Source organism: Netta rufina, assembly GCF_964035555.1.
Source record: "Netta rufina genome assembly, chromosome: 26".
NCBI lineage: Eukaryota > Metazoa > Chordata > Aves > Anseriformes > Anatidae > Netta > Netta rufina.
The window spans coordinates 376,990-395,289 of NC_140150.1; the positions used below are offsets into that span (position 1 = coordinate 376,990).

The following is an 18,300-nucleotide window of genomic DNA, read 5'->3' on the forward strand; positions in this document are numbered from 1 at the left end:
AGGCTACTCAGCAGCTCACCGCTCTGCTACCTGACGAGGGCACATCTCTCTCCTTTGTGAAGGACTGCATTTCCCTCAGCCTTATTTTCTTCAGACTTACAATAAACGCCAAAGCAGGAAAGTACAGAACACACCGCGGTGAGGGCTTGGCTTGAAGCCCTTTGAAATCTGCGGGAGCCTTACATGCTTTGTGCCCTGGGCTCAGTGAAACTCATCCCTTGAGAGAAGGGGGGGGGGGAACTTAGCTCTCCAGGCTCTCTCTCCTCCTCCCCCATGTAATTTTGCAGCTCTTGTCTGCTGGTGGGGTGAGGAGCATAGCCCTGCACATGGTCTGATCCCTACACTTCCATCTTTTACTGGTACTGAAGCCTGGAAAGCAAGCATAAGATCAGCTCCACACAGCACCCTGCACTGCATGTCTGTCACAAGTGGCACACACATACCAAGTTAAAATAACGTCCTTATCTCCCCAGGCACCTGCTCACAGAGTCCCAAGCTCCCCAAGCCTGGGCCAACAGGCTCACAGTCAAGTAAGGTTTGTCCCAAACAAGTTGCTGCACACCCATGGCTGCTTGTGCTGAGGCAGGCACTCGGCCAAGTGCAACGTGACGGTAGGGAAACTGGAGCAACTTCAGCAAAAGAGCAAAATTTTAGCAGAAGGAATTGTGAATGCACATAAAATACCCGTCTGCAGACAGCAGCTCATATGAATGGACCTCAGACGATTAGAATGACTTTGCCTTTTCTACACGTTCTATTATTCTTTCAGAAGGGTCCAAAAAAGAAAAAGCGAGAGATTTTAGGCTTCAAGTTAGCTTGACATGAGCCCAACACTACAATATACCGTGTAAGAAATTCTGTAAGCTCTCTGAATTAGTTTTCTTGGTGAAGATCTCCCTGTTACACAATTCTTTTTATCTAGAAAAATAGCAATGAGAACCTGTGCTGCAAAAATGCAAAGCAAGTCCACAGCGTAGCAGTTGCCCTAAGTGTTTTAGCCTTGTACTATGGGGAGCAGAGTTAGAAACACCACTGAGAAGAGTGCTTTAGGGTGTTCCCTACCAGCCTGCATTACATGCTTGTTTGCCATGGAACACAAAGTACGTTTTACTTGTGTTGCTTGGCAGCAACCTAAATCAACAGGGTCCATTCCCTCCTCTCCATAGCACAGGCAGGGTACACCTTCAGGGGGTTTTCTACTTGGTTACAGGAAAGTCAGAACCAAACCACCTGTTTCAGTGCAGCACTTGGAATTCCACAGGCAACTGCGTGGAAGGAGCTCGGCCGGGCAGCCCTGCTCCCAGAACCATAAGGCTGCCCTGCCCTCATGACACACCAGTGTTTGATCACAGCTTGTTAAAACACTTTTGAAAACTTGCCAAAGGGAACTCGGCTCTGTTCCTAGCTCCTCTGTAGGCTCGGTAAAGCCTTGGGTGAGTTGTTTCATCCCACTGGGGTTTGGTTCTCAACTGTTGGACAGAGATAAACAGCTCCAGCGCGTTCTGTGCATATAGATTTGGGAGGGCTTTGGTCTGAATGCTATTTTAGTTTTCCTGCAGGGATGACTGTAGCACGCAGCCCCAGATATGCCATAGCCAAGCTAATAGTTGGCTACAGCTTCTCCTTGTCACTGCTGCGAGCAAAACACACCTCTGGTAGCAGTGTTGGCATAGTTCTGTGCAGCTGAGCTGGAAGCAGCACGACAGACGCTCCGGCTCTTGGCTGCACTAACACTTCCCATGTGAGCTACGTTGCTGGTAGGAAGAGAAGAAAATTTTGGAAGCAAGCATGAAAGACAACAAAACCTAGAGGACAGCTAGATACTAGCAGACTTCAGGGAAAGCTGAATGATTCTCAGAAACCTTAGAGTTATGCATTGCTAGTACCAGTTTTTCCCACTAGGCCGTGTTTGGTTTTCCAGGATTTTAGGACAATACACACAAAAAAAGTATTTTAACACCTAAGATTAAAAGGAGGAAACATGTCTGGCACACTAAAATGCCTCACGCATTTTAAACGCTGTGCATCTCCAACATGCTGACTGTTGGTAAAGTCTCTCCTGCTTCGATTGCCTTTTAAATCTGCAGAGAGTTTAGTACTTTGGTTCTATACAAGTTGGATAATTTCTTTCTGAAGCGGCAGCAGTTACCATTTATGCTCTAGTAACAGAAACCAGCATTTCTTCCGTAGTTTTCACTAAGTGCTCAGACATGGGGAGCGGATCCCCAGCCTCTGAAGTCTTTGCAATTTTCACTTGTTTGTGTGTTCTAATGACCAGTTGCCTCTGCAAAGGATTAACATTGACAACTCCATTTTGCTCAGAGGTTCACCTGGAGGCTGTCTGCTTTATTTAGGGTTGATAAAAAAGAGGAAAGGCTGGATGCCACGCAACACGAGCGGCAAAACGCATGAGATCTCAGAGGTCATTTGCAACATACCTAAATGGAGCAGTGACTCAGAACGCAAGCATTCGTTCTGAGCAATGGAGAAGCTGCATGCTGGGAGCGGGATGTGGAATATGGGAGTGCAGGCAGTGTTTCCCTCGCCTGCCTGTCAAGCGAGTTACTTACATTTCAACAGCACAAAAGTACAGCCTGTGTCTCCAAGGCAGCCAGCAACAGCCTCAAACATAAGGCAATTAATTCCCCGTCAGTCTCAGATGTTACAAAAGATGCAGGTGCCTCAACTCGTGCTGACCTGCTGGGGCTCTGCAGTTTAATTTTGACTGGCAAATAATCCACAGAGAAGCCTCCAAGAAACAGGAAGCACAGACCACAAGAAGTTTGAGCTGCCCTTGCTACCGCTTTTGAAGTATATTTCTATGGTAAAACGCAGAACACTGCTCCATCATTTCCAATATCCCATCCGGGGGCTGGCAGGCAGAGCAATAGGCAGCCCCACCGAAAGGCACTGCTTGTATTTAGTGATCAGGTCACAGCGCCTGGGAAGGCACATGGTTAGGAGTTAGGACTCATGTTTGTCAAGTAGCTTTGCAAACATACCCACTCTGGCAGTCATCAGGATTACTGTTCATGACAGCTTTGTTTTTAGACAGGTGTGGCTGCTGCATCTACAGGCATCTTTGCCTTTCACAAGCCCTAGCTTTCTTAAAGAGCAAACTTTTTTTTTTTTTTTAATATCTGATTTGATTCAGGAAATTCAACCATCTAGCTGACTGGCCTTGGGAAGACCTCACAGGACACTACATTCAGAAGAAGCTCTGATCCTCTTGAAATCATTTGAAACATTGTGTTGAAAGTAATGAGACAGTTTGGAAAAGCTGAATAACAAATTAGTTTGTTACTCCCAGTAAAGCACCTAGTGACCAGTTCCACTTCACTGTTGCTGTCACAACCCCACAGCGAGCCAGTTTGTAATCTGTTGCTAGTGCAGTTCTGCAAAGATAACCAGTGTCTTCAGACTACAGCTCCCTGCAGTTGACCTGAGTGCTGCAGTGCCCGGTCTCTAAGCTAACAGAGACAATTTTGCTGTTCAGCCACAGTATTCCTTCCAAACAATGCTGCTAGGACTTAACGTTTTATACCATTAAGCAGATGGTTCGTTATCTTCTATCGCATTGCCTGATACGAACAAGCAGCGGACGGGGAAAGCAACAGGTCTAGCAGAATGCTAACAGTTACCGAAGTGCTATGCTGTCAAGAGGAAGAATTCAGGCTTGCAGGCTCGAGTGCAGAGGTTGTAGAGGATACAGCAATCCATTCCAGAAAGTCCAGAGCAGAGGAATTCACACAAGTCCTATTTTTGCCAGCCAGTGACCTGAAAAAGCTATTTACAATTAATATGAAAGTGGTGCTTTCAGAAGAGCAGAACTGCATCCAGCTGCAGTTGGCAGGATGCAAAAGCAGTGCTGGCTGGAGGTATTACAGCGATTAACAGACTTTAAGACACTTTATTTTTCTACATTTCTTTAAGCACCAATTTTTAAAATGTACCCTAATAAATAATATTTGTAATGCACCTTGAATTGCTCATTGTCAATGAGGTATTACAGGTACGGAGAAAAGAAGAATCTCCAGGACTGTTAGATTTCCCCCCTTCTTGCTTCTCTCATCACACACAAACCCATTACTTAAAGTGCAGGCAGCTCACGCCCTCTGCTGCTCAACTTGTATCAGCCTGGCAAAATCTTTTGCCACGACATGTAAACCACCGCAAAAAGCAGGTAAAAGGCACAGATGTAGTGGGACCACGCTGCCCATAGACAGCATGGGTACCCAATAGATGTAGACAAAGACATAAAAATAAATAAGCAAAAAAAAATAAAAATCTACAACTATTGCTAGTTTTCTTTCTCCTCTAATAAGAGGCAAAGACAGTAAAGCCCCATAGCTGAGCTCCTCTCTCATGATGGGATATGTGAACACAACAAATGGGATGCAGCATTAAGTTAGAATCACTGCTATCAGCTGCATTTGACCTGGCAGGCACCATGCAATTTTCAGGATGCTTCTCCCCTCCTAAGGAAATCTTCTACCACCCTGTCAAATTTCTGTGAGGAATTCTGCTTTATGACATTTAAAGGAACGAGTAAATACGACTCTGCAAACCCACTTGGAACGTGCTCATCAGCAACAGGCGACTGTCTAACAGCGCCAGCTGCTATTGCTACTCCTGACTGTTCTCCATTCTGTTCTTCCTTCCTTTTTTCCCTGGACACGTGACAACCAGTACAACCTTCTTTGGAGCAGAAAGCTGACGCACAGAAGTTCTGCTGAGGAACCTTAATGCCCCTCGGCCCATCAGGCTCCTCAGTATGTTTTTCTGGGGACTCATAGACAACTCCTTGGGACACAGAGTGTCTCTTGAAAAGAGCTTGCTGGCACACAGTCCTCCATGTCTTTGTTTTGCTTTGCTGCTGCAAAGACTCTTGCACAGGCTTTGGGATTTTAGGGCCAGGAAGTGCCTGGTGGTCAGAACTTAGATATTTCTGAAAGTAAGCCTGGCACATGTCGTCCCTAACAAGTGGGATGACCGAGCAGGGTTTCAACCACTTCACAAACTCGCACAACTCTGAAAAGGATGAGTGATCTGAGTACGGGATGGGGAAGATGTTGGGGTGGGTGATCTTCACGGGCCTGCCGGTGGGGAGGATAGCAATGGTAGGATGCGTCGTGTTCCAGCTGACGAGGGTGTCCCGGCGGATCTCGGCGACGTCCACCGCGCGGATCCAGCCGGCCCCCTCCTCGGCGGTGAACACGTTGGGCATTTCCAGCAGCCGCATCTCCTCCAGGCGCGAGGGGCTCACCACGACCCAGGTGCCGAACTCCACCGCCAGCTCCACCAGCAGCGCCTCCTTCCCCAGGCTGTACACACCTGCGAGGGAGAAAACCGTGAGCCGCGTGCCGGGGCGGCGAGGGACGGCGCGTGGTCGAGGCGGCACTCACCGACCACCACGCGGTGGGACGGGTGCGCGCGGATGAGGCGGGCGGCCTGGCGGGCGGCGCAGCTCCGCGAGGGCAGGGGCTGGCACGGGCGGCAGTGCGTGGTGTCCAGGTACAGGCGGTCGATGCGGCGGCCCCTCAGCACCGGCTCACGCTGCATGGCGCCGGCGTAGCGGAAATCCCCTGCGGGAGCGGGGTGTGAGGGCGCGGCGGGTGCGGCGAGGCCGCGGGGGCCCGGCCCGTACCTGTGTAGAGGATGGTGCCGAAGGCGCCCTCGAAGAGGAACATGACGGCGCCGGGGCAGTGGTTGGCGTCCAGCAGCGTCACCGTCACCTCCTCGCCCAGCGCGTGGCTCTGCCCCACCTCCAGCGGCCGGATCCAGCACCGCGGCACCTGCGGGCGGGCGGAGCCGTGACGGGGCCGTGACGGGGCCGTGACGGGGCCGGGCCGGGCCGCAGCGGGGCCGGGCCCCGCGCACCTACCTGCAGGCGGTGGTGCAGCAGGCGGGCGGTGAGCGGCGAGCAGTAGAGCGGCCGGCGCCAGGTGCTGGACAGCCCGGCCGTGTGGTCCGCGTGCATGTGCGACAGGAAGAAGAGCCGCGCGCCGCCCGCCCGCCGCACGCTCCAGAAGTCCACGGCGATGGGGGTGCCGGGCAGCACCCTGCCGCCCATGGCGCCGCCGCCTCCCGCCTCCCGCCGCTTCCCGCCGAGTGCCGGGGGCGGCGCCGCGCAGGCGCGGGCGGGGCGGGGCGGGGGCGGCGCGTGCGCGGTGCCCGTGCCGGTGCCGGTGAGGGGTGGCGTTGCCCTGCCCGTCCCGTCCCGTCCCGTCCCGGCCATGCCGTACCTGGGCGGCGAGGAGGCGCTGCGCGACCTGCGCCGGGCGCTGGGCAACCCGCACGTGCAGGCGGACCCGCTGCGGTACCGCGCCGCCGTCCTGCGCGTCGTCCGGTGCGGGGCGGCCGGGGGCGGGGTGGGGGGGCTCCGGCGGGGGGCAGCCGGCGGCTGACGGCCCCGTCCCCGTCCCCGTCCCTGTCCCTGTCCCCGTCCCTGTCCCTGTCCCCGTGCCCGCCGCAGGCTCATGACGCAGGGCGCGGACGTGTCGGGGCTGTTCGCCGAGATGGTGAAGGCGGGCGCGGCGGCCGACGTGGTGCAGAAGAAGCTGGTGCACCTCTACGTGCGCGCACACGCCCCGCGCCTGCCGCGCCTGGCGCTGCTGGCCGTCAACACGCTGCGCACGGACTGCGCCGACCCCAGCCCCGCCGTGCGCGGCCTGGCGCTGCGCAGCCTCTGCAGCCTCAGGTGCGCGCCCCCGCGGCCCCCCCCCCCCCCTCCCTCCACCCCCTTTTACCCCCCGGCCCTGACGCCCCGTCCCCGCAGGGTGCCCGGCGCTCAGGAGTACGTGCGGCAGCCGCTGCTGAGCGGGCTGCGCGACCCGGCCTCCTACGTGAGGCGGGCGGCGGTGCTGGGCTGCGCCAAGGTGCACGAGCTGCAGGGCGACGCCGAAGTGGGTGAGTGGGGTCCCGGGGGGGGGGGGGGGGGGGGGACGGGGCGGCGGGGACACGGCGCTGTGCCCGCGGGGTCGGGGCGGGGGGCAGCCTTCGGGTCTGGTTGCAGACGGCGCCCTGGTGAACGAGCTGTACAGCCTGCTGCGAGACCAGGACCCCATCGTCGTGGTGAACTGCCTCAGGGCTCTGGAAGAGATCCTGCGGAAGGAGGGGGGAGTCGTCATCAACAAACCCATCGCCCATCACCTCCTCAACAGGTTGGTTCCCGGCCGTGCCGCGGTGCTGGGGGCCTCGCTCTGGTGCCCGGCGTTTGTCCGCCGGCGGAGCGGGTGTCCCGGGGCCCCTGTCAGACCTGGAGAGGCGATCCAGGACAGAGCTGCCTGTCCTAAAAAAGGTTTTGTGCTAAGGTCTTAAGAGACATCTGAGATGCCCTGCTTTTCCAGGGAGTCTTTGCTTCTGGTTTGTTAGGAATTGCAAGCTAACGTGATTGTTTTATCTTTTTTAATCGTGATAGCATACGCAATACATTTGTGACGTGGGTGTTCTGGTGTATTTTTTCCAACAAACTGAAAGATGTCTAATTCATTAGATATCTATTGCTTGAAGAAGTGATTTATATATATATATTTTTTTGGCAAATAATTCTATATGATACAGCAAAAGCAAGATAATTGCTGTGTCCAGGGATCTTGTCTTTGTTTCTCTGGCTGAGAGCACAAGCAAAAGTGCGCAGTTGGTACAAATTTAAGCCTACATCTGTAAATTGGTCAATTGTCTTGAGATAAAATTGTGGTGTCTACTTCTGAAATACAGCATTTGATCTAGAATGGAGCATGCAAGCAACTGACAGGCTACAGCCACTACTCTGCACAGCACGGATCTTCGTGCACTTCTTGACTCCTGCAAACTGTGTTTGTTTTCTTGGCAGGATGGCCGACCTAGATCAGTGGGGGCAAAGTGAGGTGCTTGCCTTCCTGCTGCGTTACAGACCCCGCTCTGAGGAGGAGCTTTTCGACATTCTGAATTTACTAGATGGATATCTTAAAAGCAGCAGCCCCAGCGTCGTGATGGCAGCCACCAAGCTTTTCCTGGTCCTAGCCAGGGAGTACCCACATGTGCAGGCAGATGTTTTGGTGAGAGTGAAGGGACCACTGCTGTCTGCCTGCACTTCGGAGAGCAGGGAGCTCTGCTTCACTGCACTGTGTCACGTGCGCCAGATCCTCAGTAGCCTCCCTGGTCATTTTAGCAGCCACTACAAAAAGTTCTTCTGCTCATATTCAGAACCGCACTACATCAAATGCCAGAAGATGGAAGTGTTGTGCGAGCTGGTGAATGATGAAAATGTGCTACAAGTGCTGGAGGAGCTGAAAGGGTATTGCACTGATATATCTGAAGAGCTTGCCCAGGGGGCGATCTCTGCTATAGGTAAGAGCTCTGCCTTGCCTCAGAAGCAGCTGCAGCCCTAGATCTTTAAGGTGCGCCTGTCTCTGCTGAAGTATATCCAGGCAAATGCCGAATAGCTAATCTGTTCTGAAGCCCTAAGTAAATCACCCTTCCCAGGAGTGTTTCATGGGTGTTTCTAAACCACGATGGTGTTGATTTTCTCAGAAGTCCTGGTATTGAACTGTTTCTGGCTGAGTATAATGTCTTTGAGTCTTTTTCAGATGTCTGCTCTCTTATGAGAAGCTCTAAAGAAATGAACTCTGGACTGAATGAAATCCTTTCATCCCATTAATGAGTGTTATAATGTTGAGTCTTATGGAAACTGTAGAGCTGCTATAATACCGGCTTGTTTGAGTTGTGATGGAGGCAGAGTTGAGGTGATTTGGGGCAGTTTAGTTTTGGTTTTGCAAGCTTTAAAATACAGAAGTTTTATGGCGTTCCTCAGGAGAAAGCCTGGGATGCTAAAAGGCTTTTCTCGTGTTACGTTTAAGAAAAGTTCAGACTTCTTCTGAGGTAAAAGGAACCTTTTTCTTCAAAAAAGGAATGTATCCCTTATGTTAGGTATATGCGCTCATCTTACTACACTTCCAGAAAGTATCGTCAAAATAGAAAAGGGATAAGTTCTTTCAGATGAGTTTGTGATGAATAGTTGGGCTCACGTTTCCTATTTCACTCTGATTTACTGGTTGCCTTCTATGCTCTTTGGTGTCTCTGCAGGCAATATTGCTAGGACGTACACTGAACAGTGCATGGGGATTCTGACAGAGCTCTTGGGGTTTCAGCAGGAGCATATCACCTCAGGTAATCATCTGCAGGTTTTTTTACATGGCTTATGCTTTAAGGAAATGGCCTTGTTGGGGCTTGTGATTCCAAAATTTGAGTCTTTAGAAGGCATATGGCATTTAATTTAATTGGGATCTTCAGGTGGAAGTCTCCCTGGTGGGGTGCGGGTATGTTTTTTTCACTTCCTTGGGAAATGGTTATAGCTGTATTGATGGTCTGGTAAGATATGCGGGCTCCCTTCTGTCTGCCATCTGTTGGCTCCAAGGACTGAGGGACTCAGCAGAGGCATTTTAGTGGCTATTTGTGAAGACCTAGCTGGTCAATAGTTCTAGTCTTGAATTCTTTCTAATGGGGACCCTTGGCCTGTGTCTTTTAAACTTTTGTGATTTCTCTTCTGCTGTCTGATTCAGCTTTACCCAGACTTCTGTCTTCTGCTGCTGTCAAATCTAACTTCATATCTGTGCTATTTCTGCCCCCCTTATCTTAATGCTCTTGCTTTCAGCTTTCAAAGTTGCATGCCTGAAGTCGTCTGTTGAATTAGGTCTTAGTAGTTGCTGTAGTTTGTAAGTGTGCAAGAGCATTTAAAGTATTGACCTAAAGTTCACGAAACACGTTTTGAATTGGTGTTAGTTTCAATTTGTTGTTGTAACATTGTATGTCTGAGACATCATGAGTCAGTCTCTTTTTAAAGCCCAGGGAATGTCCAGAAGAGAGATTACTTTCCGGCAGCCAGAGGAACAATCTGAAGTTTCAGTACTTTGTTTTAGACTTCGTTTAACTTTGCACTGACAAGAGCAATGTCATGGGATTTTGAAGAAGGGTGTTTCAAAACAGTCCTGAGAAATGCACCAACCTCTTTAGCTCAGACTTTGCAGTCTTTTGATTGTTTTATACATTTTTTATTTATCTTATTTTATTTATTTTGCCTAATGGTTTTGTAATTCTTGGGGAATGCTGAGAGTTTTGTTTCATTGCAGCGGTAGTTCAGGCTTTTCGGGACCTGGTTTGGCTGTGTCCCCAGTGCACGGATGCAGTGTGTCAGGCGCTGCCTAGCTGTGAGGACACCATCCAGGACAGTGAGGTAAGGTGGCTTTATGCCTTGGGCTAGCAGCTGTTGAGGATGGGTGGAATCTAACTCCTTGAGTTTCGTGTGGCTTATGATTGGCATTACGAGGATCAGAAAGCTTCAGAAGATTTGTGCTCGTGTCAGTTGATTCCATGTCACTGCTGACTTTCTGGTAAACAGCACTGCTGTCCTGGTAAGCATAGTATGTGCTTTCTGTGGTTCCTTCAGGGCAAGCAAGCACTGATCTGGCTCCTGGGGGCACATGGTGAGAAAGTACCAAACGCCCCCTATGTTTTAGAGGACTTTGTGGAGAACGTGAAATCAGAGGTGTTTCCAGCAGTAAAGATGGAGCTTCTGACAGCACTGGTGCGACTCTTCCTATCTCGTCCTGCTGAATGTCAGGACATGCTAGGGAGACTGCTCTATCACTGCATAGGTGGGTTTCCATTTTCAGCATTGTGTTTCATTACAGTGGTAGTACAGGCTTTTTAGGACCTGGCTTTGCTGTGTCCTCAGAGCATGGATGCAGTGATGGCATCCTGGCTGTGAGGAGACCACTGAGGATGGCAAGGTAAGGTGGCTTTATGCAAGGGGCTGCTACGTGTCCCTGGTTGGTGAGTGTAACAGTTTTCTGCTCTGTCCCTGGGAATCTGTGTTTAGTAATGAAGGGTTACTCTGGAGAAATCCGAATGCTAGAATTGTCTCTCCTAAAACTACGTTCATCCAATTCCCAGAGGAGGAGAAGGATATGGCAGTACGAGACCGTGGATTGTTCTACTATCGCCTCTTACAGTCCGGTGTGGAAGAAGCGAAGCGGGTCCTGTGCAGCCCTAAGTCTGACCCCTCCTTGGGGCTCCTGGAAGACCAAACTGAACAACCAGTGAATACGTGGGTTTCTGAGTTTAATACTCTTGTACCTGTTTATGGCAGAGCACGTTGGGCGCTTGTCACTGCTCAACAGCCAGTGGAATCCTGCTACGCTTTTTCTCCTTGTACCGACTCTGGGAACAGAGGCACAGGTAACCAGCCTCACCCACGTCTGGGTTTCAATTTCCCTCATACACGGATTTCTCGTGAAAATTATCACAGTGCTTTGAGAGTGCTGTTTAGTGTTCTGAATATCTTGTACAGTGTCTGGCTGATCACAACCTCATTAGCCTAGGGAGATCACAGAATCACAGAATTGTAGGGGTTGGAAGGGACCTTGAATGATCATCGGGTCCATCCCCCCGCCAAAGCAGGTTCCTTAGAGCAGGCTGCCCAGGGGGGTGTCCCGACGCTGCAGAAGGTGCCATAATTCCAACCTTCTTCTTCTGATGGCCTCCTGAGAGGTTCTTTGGGAAGCTGTAAGTAGCACAATATATGCTGCATCTCACATGTTTTTGGTTTCATTTCAGAGTCTCTGATTTCTGAAGGGAATCAAGAAGTCCTCGAGTTTCATCCTGATACAGGCAACCTGACCTTAATTCCTGATGTTTACCTGACTGCAGAACAGTTTGAGAAGACCTGGCTGAGCCTGGACATTAGCTGCCAACACTCTCTGCCCTGGGGCAGAACTGTTCATCCAGATACCATACAGACTGCTTTTCATGTTGTCCACATCCATACTATTGCTATGAGCAAAGCTGGTGTCCAGCCGTGGAAAGCTTATTTCAGCGCTCAGGATGACACTGGTTGTCTCTTCCTAACAGAGCTATTGCTTGAGACAGAAGATTCGGAGATGCAGGTTTCAGTGAAGCAGAGTGAGGCAAAGCCTGAGGCGCTGCAAGCCTTCATGTCCGTTTTCAGGACTGCCATGGGAGCAGTTGCTGGGCTGAAATCCTGATTCATCTCTGTTCCCAGTGGGATGCTTGCTCAGGGCACAGGCAGAGTTTACTTCTCTGGCTTCAATTTGCTGTTCCTGATGCTCGTTCCCTACTTTTAAACTGTAGGAGTGTTATCAGCCTTTCCCCGGAGCAGTGTTATGCACAGAAACCACATGCGGTATGAGGGTAGCGGTTTGTGTGAGTTAACGAGATTGAGTTTTGTACCTGGCATCACTTTGACAACCTCAGTCAGCTGTCAGTTCTTGCACCAGTAATTGAAGAATTGCTGTTAAGATTATTAATCTGTATGGAAAATCATTTTTTGATTATATTGTGACTTAATTTTTCTACTTTTTGCTGCTGTCATTTGCAGAATTGTTTGTATTTCAACCTTATTTTGATTTGTAACTGTGACTTACTTCTGTTAGTTTCCTGTCGGGCAACTGTCATGTCCAGGTACTGATCACAGTCTTGTACAGGCTTATACTTCCAGACTGGACTTTATTTCTGTACCCCTCCCCCCCTTTCCTTTTTGTGCCTAAATGTCTACTGCCCCAGCTTTTTAATGTATGAACTTTTTCTTTGTTTTTTTTTTTTTTTTTTTATATACATACTTTTTGTGTTCCTTACAATTTAAGGAAAGCAAAATAAATGATCCCTGGAGATCTCAGGGCCTGTCTTTCTCTCTCCACCAACTCTTTCCTTCTTTCTCTTTGCTTTATTTTCTGTTTGCTTAGCTTATTAAGTGTTCTCTGAGAAGAAAGTATCACTTACTGTAGCTGGGCCACTTTAATTAGCTAATGTGGTTTTTTTTCCAAGAATATTGTAATAAAAGAATAAAAGAGTTAAAAGAGTAAAAAGTTATAAAAGAATAAAAGAGTTTATTTATATAAAAGAGTAATCAGAAATTACTATGACAGCAGTCCCTCTGTTCTATTGAAAGTTGCATAGAGCTGGACTTTGCATGATGTCATGAAACATTTCCTTGTCACAGCCATGAAAATTCTCTCTGGCAGCATAACCATTGTTCTTTCAGTCACTTTCAGCCAGGGCATGGAGAGAAACAGGAAGTGTTGCTCCACTCAGCTCTGTGCAGAAGTCCATGGAGTGTTTTATACAACGGCAAAACCCTAGAGAGGTCTCCCTGGCTTAAGATTAAAGTACACTGGTTACTGTAACGGCCTTACCGTAAGTGCAAGGTGTGGCTTTATTAATCCTATTCTGTAAAATATCTTACAGTTTTTAAGGACTGTATTGTAACGATAATTGTGATACGTCTTTCACACACCTCACGGAAACACTGCCATCCCTGTTAAACAACAGGTTTTAGATTTTATTTTTGATTTTCCAAATAAAAACATGAATCATTCGTGACTGCTTTCTGATGTACTTATTTGCTGGTCTCTTGGCTGAAGTCTGTGGGTTAACCATCAGCCCGATGGTTACAGTGGATCCTGAGATAACTGCGCTCCATCCTGCCTTTGTTTCACACAGGATTTGTACCTCAGCTTCCCTTGAAGCAAAGCTTTCAAGATTCTTTATCTTTAAAGATTGCGTGCAATAAGTTGTTTCAGTCTAGTGTGAAAAGTTACTGTGATGGGTGGGCCGTCTAGGGGTGAATTCAAATTTAGTTAAGAAGTTGACTGTAGCAGGGCTCCTGCTACCAGTTTCTATAAGTACAGGAATACAACGTGCATATGGGAGGTGCATTGCAGGACTCATATTACACAGTTTTCAGGAAAAAAATGGTAGCTTCTTGGTAACCTGTCCTTCCCTGACCAGTAGCTAGTGTGAATCTAGTGTCGGTCTGGGACAGGGACTTCCAGTTTCCAGCCTTTTGTCCAGGTACCTTTCCTGAAGAATGAGCAGGTGAGCACTGTTTGGCTTCTTGTAGTTCTTTATTTAAGTTAATCTTCATGCTAATGGCTTATTTTGAAACTAAACCACACCCATAGTTTGAATGATCACAGTTAAGAGAGCAAATATCTGCATGCTGTGCTGTTCTGGGGAGGAGTCTTCCCAGAAGGAAGGGCTTGTGCAGTTACGGGGAAAAGGAAGCTAAAATTCAGACACCTGAGAAGAGGAGCAGCTACAGAGGCATCTGGTCCTGCCTTCAGCTTCATTCAGATAGCTGGGAGAAAACTGCAATGACAACGTTTGAGGAACAGACGGAACACGTTGTGAACGCCTTATACTATGATCTCTTGCATGACGATGAAATTGATAATCGATGTCTGCAGACAGATTCAGAAGGTAAGACCTAAAGTTTGGTGGGAAATGGGAGAAAAATCTTGTTTGTTTGCTGAAGATGTTGGAGAAGTGTTGTGACCGAACAGCTAAAGGAAGGAGGTTGTAACTTGGCACTGGTTGTTGGGCTTTTTAAAATACAGACCTGTGATGACCTCCGAGCTAGCTCTGTTCTGGGGAAGAGTTAGAGTGGGGTGGGCTTGTCTGAACCCTGTGAAGGCCAAACTGCAGCCTGATTTATTGGGCCAGGGAAGTTTTGGGGGGGGTTCTGATAAGGAACGACCGCGCTTCTCCCAGGCGAGGGCGGGCAGGGGGCCCCACGGCTCCCAGCAGCCCGGTGAGCTCGCTGCCTGCTGGGGCTCCCATGGGGAAGGACAGAAAGTTGCACCCGGCCAGCCTTTCGGAGGAGCGTGGAGGCAGCAGTCTGCTGCTCTGCTGAACATTGCAGAGAGCTGGACTTTGCATGGTGTCACGAAACATTTCCTTGTCACAGCCATGGAAATTCTCTCTGGCAGCATAACCATTGCTCTTCCCACTTCAGTCGCTTTCAGCCAGGGCATGGAGAGGAACAGGAAGCGTTGCTCCACTCTGCTCTGTGCAGAAGTCCATCGAGTATTTTATACAACGGCAAAACCCTAGAGAGGTCTCCCTGGCTTAAGATTAAAGTACACTGGTTACTGTAACGGCCTTACCGTAAGTGCAAGGTGTGGCTTTATTAATCCTATTCTGTAAAATATCTTACAGTTTTTAAGGACTGTATTGTAGCGACAATCGTGATATGCCTTTCACACACCTCACAGAAACACTGCTGGTTAAACAACAGGTTTTCGATGGAAGCTCTGTGTCTGTTGTCTTGCCCACAAAGTCTCCAGTCAGCCTGGTGCTCGTTTCCCTCTGGTGGATCGGGTGCTGTCAGCTCCCTGAGCGCCGTGCGATGCCCACCGAGGGCCTGCAGCCAGACAGAGCCGGGGGGCAGCGGCAGCCGTGCCAGGGGCTGCGGGCAGAGGAGGGAGGGAAGAAGGTGGCTGGGTCAGGAAGCAATGCTGAAGATAAAGTTGCTCACTACTCTATTTTGAAAGATCCTGCTTTCAGTTCCTTATGGTCTTGTCAAACTTGGAAATATTTTTGCTGAAATTTTCAGTGATGGGTAGCTCCTTCTGGCTGAATATTCAGACATATTAAAAAATAGACATTTTTTTTTTCTCAGTGTTTTTAAGGAGAAATGCTTTAACTGAGGGAAAAAAAAAAAAAAAAAACAAAAAAAACACCACACGTAACCCCCCTATAAGTTGTTTAGCTGAGACATACTAATGGTTTTTATATAAAATTTTGAAATGTGTGAAGTATGTCTCCTGTTCCTTTGAAAACCTTCCCAAATTTAGATCGCTATGTGACTTTGAAACGTTGCAATTTGCACTTACTCAGAAGAGACATTGAGTTTGATATCTAAATTCTCTGATGCCTCTCCATACACCATGATCTGCAGCCTAGCAGTGCTGGGGGAATCTAAGCAGGACTTTACCAGCTGATCAATGGGAGTGTGTCCCTGGAATCAAAGGAAGGAGAGACTAGGTGCTCTCCATCCCTCTTTTTCTTGCTTGCCTTTGGAAGCGCAGAGGGAAGGAGCTGCCTGAAACCTGGAAAGGTAAAAGAGAGGCCCTGGGGATGTCTTTGCAGCAAAACTTGGGCATAAAGCATCTATGGTGAGAGGAGAGACCTGGACAAATCGATGGTATGGAGCTGCCTGTGGAACCTCAATTAAATCCCTCTAAATCTATGAATACTTGAATGACTGTACAGTATTTCCTAAGGACGTTGGTTTTAGATATCCTATTGTGTCTTGTCACAGGTTTACTCTGCATTGTTGTCCCAAGTGCTTGAGACACTAACTACCTTAGCTCTCTTAAGGTAGCTTTGCGAATGTAGTATGTGTTAAATATGCTTGGTTGTAAGTTTATAATCTCCCCTTTTCTCTGCCTTTTAGTAATACATTATGCCATAATCCTTTACCCTACTCTCTCTCTGCTCATTGTTTTAGGGCCTGTGCCATTTGCAGGAGAACTTCCAAGTGATTTTGACCCAGTTATTATTGCCAGTCGTCTGCGACAGATCGGGGACCAGTGCAACATGGATTTTGAAAGGGTTTCCTCACAGGCTCTTGCTGAAGTACTCACAGGGAAGGTAAAGGATAACTTGTCCTGTCTGGCCCTGGGCCTGCTCTTTGTCTGCAGGGCAACCTGGAGGCCCTTTTGTGTTGGAGAACAGCAAAAACCTAGGGAGAAGACCAACTTATGCTGTAGGAGTCAGAGGTGTCTGAGGGAAAGGGACATGATAGCCAGCAGCCTGCCTCTGCTCATTTCTGTCTATCTGGCAGTGTATGAGCCACCAGAACAAAAGCTAAGCAAATGACTGTAGGACCTGCTCAGTCCTTTGCCTTTTTCCAGGTGGGTGATTTCTCACAACTTTTCTCCTTGTCTCTTCCAAGAGAGCTGCTTTTTATCACCTGACTAGCCCTGGCTCTGCCTGGGCTGGTCTGTCATTGCAGTAGATAATCTGCAGCCTGGCACTCATGAGGGGCAAATACTGTGTGCAGGAGGAAGGCTGTGATGGGAGAAGACCAGGTGCTCCAGGTGGTATGGCTTGAGCTTGCCCTGAAGTCTTAGATCTCCTGCCAGTATGGTTTTGGTTCAAATGCTGCATGTAGTTCTAGCTGAAGGTTTGTTGCAGCTCTGGCTACAGCTGTCCTCCCCAGTCCTTCAAACGTGCCTCCTGATGCTGTAGTTTGCACAAGCTGCAGTAAAGACAGAAGCAAATGAGAGCCCTGCTCTGAGTGTCCTATGCTGTGTGGATATCACCAGGGAGTTGTGGGGCCCACCTGCTTTAGTCATGGGTAGAAGAAACAAATGCAGTAATTCAATTGAATGTAGGATTTTGAGCCAAGACTCACTTATCCAGTGATCATTTAAAAAGGAGAAGCTCAGACTGCCCTCTTGATGCTTGCAGATGGAGAAGTTCGGGGCTGCTGTGGATTCTCTCAGCAGAAGCTGGAGTGACCAGAACCCTGAGATGGTCTATGAGAGAGCTTTTCTCTCTGTTTCTGTGAAACTGATGATGCATATTCTTAAGAAAGTCCCCTCTATGTTTCATCCCAGTCAACTCATAACAGTGATTAATGGAAATGCTCAAGTGAAAAACTACATTGAGGCCCATGGAGGATGGGTAAGCACACGAAGTTCGCTGTGATGTTTGAGCGTTTCTGGCTCTGTCCCTTTGTTTCTCTCAGCTTTCCCACACGGTGTTCAGCCTGGCGCCTATCTTGGCTGGTCACTGACACCCAGCCACCCAGTGTCCCCTCCTTGACCCATGCATCAGCCAGCTCCTCTTGTAGCTGTCAGAACACAGCTTTGCTAAATGCCTTGGTGAAGACTCACTGAAGTCAGTATCAAAATTCCCAACTGCTCCTCTGTGTCAGGATTTAATTCCTTATCTCAGTGCCTTGGGAGCTATTAAGGATTAGTCAAACAAAAAGCACTTTCCTGTTGACATAGCTCTATGGATACCACCTGGTTCGTTTTCTCTGTGGAACAGTGAAATCAGTCCGGGAGAGGGTCACAGTGGAAGACACAAAGCCTGTCTCGCTGTTCCATATCTTTCCCTTCCTGCCAGCTCCTTTAAACTTACCTTGAATTCTTCCTCTAAAATACATACACATGGATTGTTTTTTGTTTGTTTGTTTTCAGGAGAACTTGGACGACTGAGAGGAAGTGTTTTACTACTTTCCAAAAAGTTTGGATTTCATTGATTTAAGTAGGACAATTGCTTCGATATTTATTTAGATTGCCAGAAGAATCATACAAATAAGAACTGTGTAAAAGATATTCTATATCACTACAACTAAAAAACAATAAAAGTTATTATTTGTTTTTCTTCTTGTATCTCTTAAATGTGTTCATAAAAGTGGGCTTCACTCTTATTCAAAGGTTAAAGGCTTAATGCTGCAGTACTAATTTCAGACTCATCAGGTAATATTTGCTTTAAAACATTTCCATA

At 48.6% G+C, this 18,300-nt stretch overlaps 3 protein-coding genes across 5 annotated transcripts; 2 read left to right on the forward strand and 1 right to left on the reverse strand.

The window, feature by feature from the left end:
- Positions 1 to 4,459: 4,459 nt before the first annotated feature.
- On the reverse strand, positions 4,460 to 6,238 carry DCLRE1B (DNA cross-link repair 1B; the record flags this gene model as incomplete). Its single annotated transcript, XM_084301821.1, has 4 exons — positions 4,460 to 5,334; positions 5,406 to 5,585; positions 5,648 to 5,795; positions 5,885 to 6,238. The coding sequence occupies 4 exons, from the start codon at positions 6,236 to 6,238 to the stop codon at positions 4,460 to 4,462; spliced, it is 1,557 nt and encodes a 518-aa protein (XP_084157947.1).
- AP4B1 (adaptor related protein complex 4 subunit beta 1) lies at positions 6,217 to 13,246 on the forward strand. 3 transcript variants are annotated; one of them, XM_084301818.1, is made up of 10 exons: positions 6,217 to 6,349; positions 6,476 to 6,700; positions 6,779 to 6,909; positions 7,016 to 7,163; positions 7,835 to 8,331; positions 9,067 to 9,150; positions 10,110 to 10,213; positions 10,427 to 10,634; positions 10,933 to 11,217; positions 11,596 to 13,246. In XM_084301818.1, exons 1-10 carry the CDS (start codon positions 6,237 to 6,239, stop codon positions 12,021 to 12,023), a joined length of 2,223 nt encoding a protein of 740 aa, XP_084157944.1. In that variant the 5' UTR covers positions 6,217 to 6,236; the 3' UTR covers positions 12,024 to 13,246. The 3 variants fall into 3 exon arrangements, with proteins under 3 accessions (XP_084157944.1, XP_084157946.1, XP_084157945.1); XM_084301819.1 differs by having other exon boundaries at positions 6,256 to 6,344; XM_084301820.1 differs by lacking the exon at positions 6,476 to 6,700 and having other exon boundaries at positions 6,221 to 6,349.
- Positions 13,247 to 14,150: 904 nt separating this feature from the next.
- On the forward strand, positions 14,151 to 18,008 carry BCL2L15 (BCL2 like 15; the record flags this gene model as incomplete). Its single annotated transcript, XM_084301923.1, has 4 exons — positions 14,151 to 14,256; positions 16,289 to 16,431; positions 17,254 to 17,469; positions 17,991 to 18,008. The coding sequence occupies 4 exons, from the start codon at positions 14,151 to 14,153 to the stop codon at positions 18,006 to 18,008; spliced, it is 483 nt and encodes a 160-aa protein (XP_084158049.1).
- Between the last annotated feature and the right edge of the window lie 292 nt (positions 18,009 to 18,300).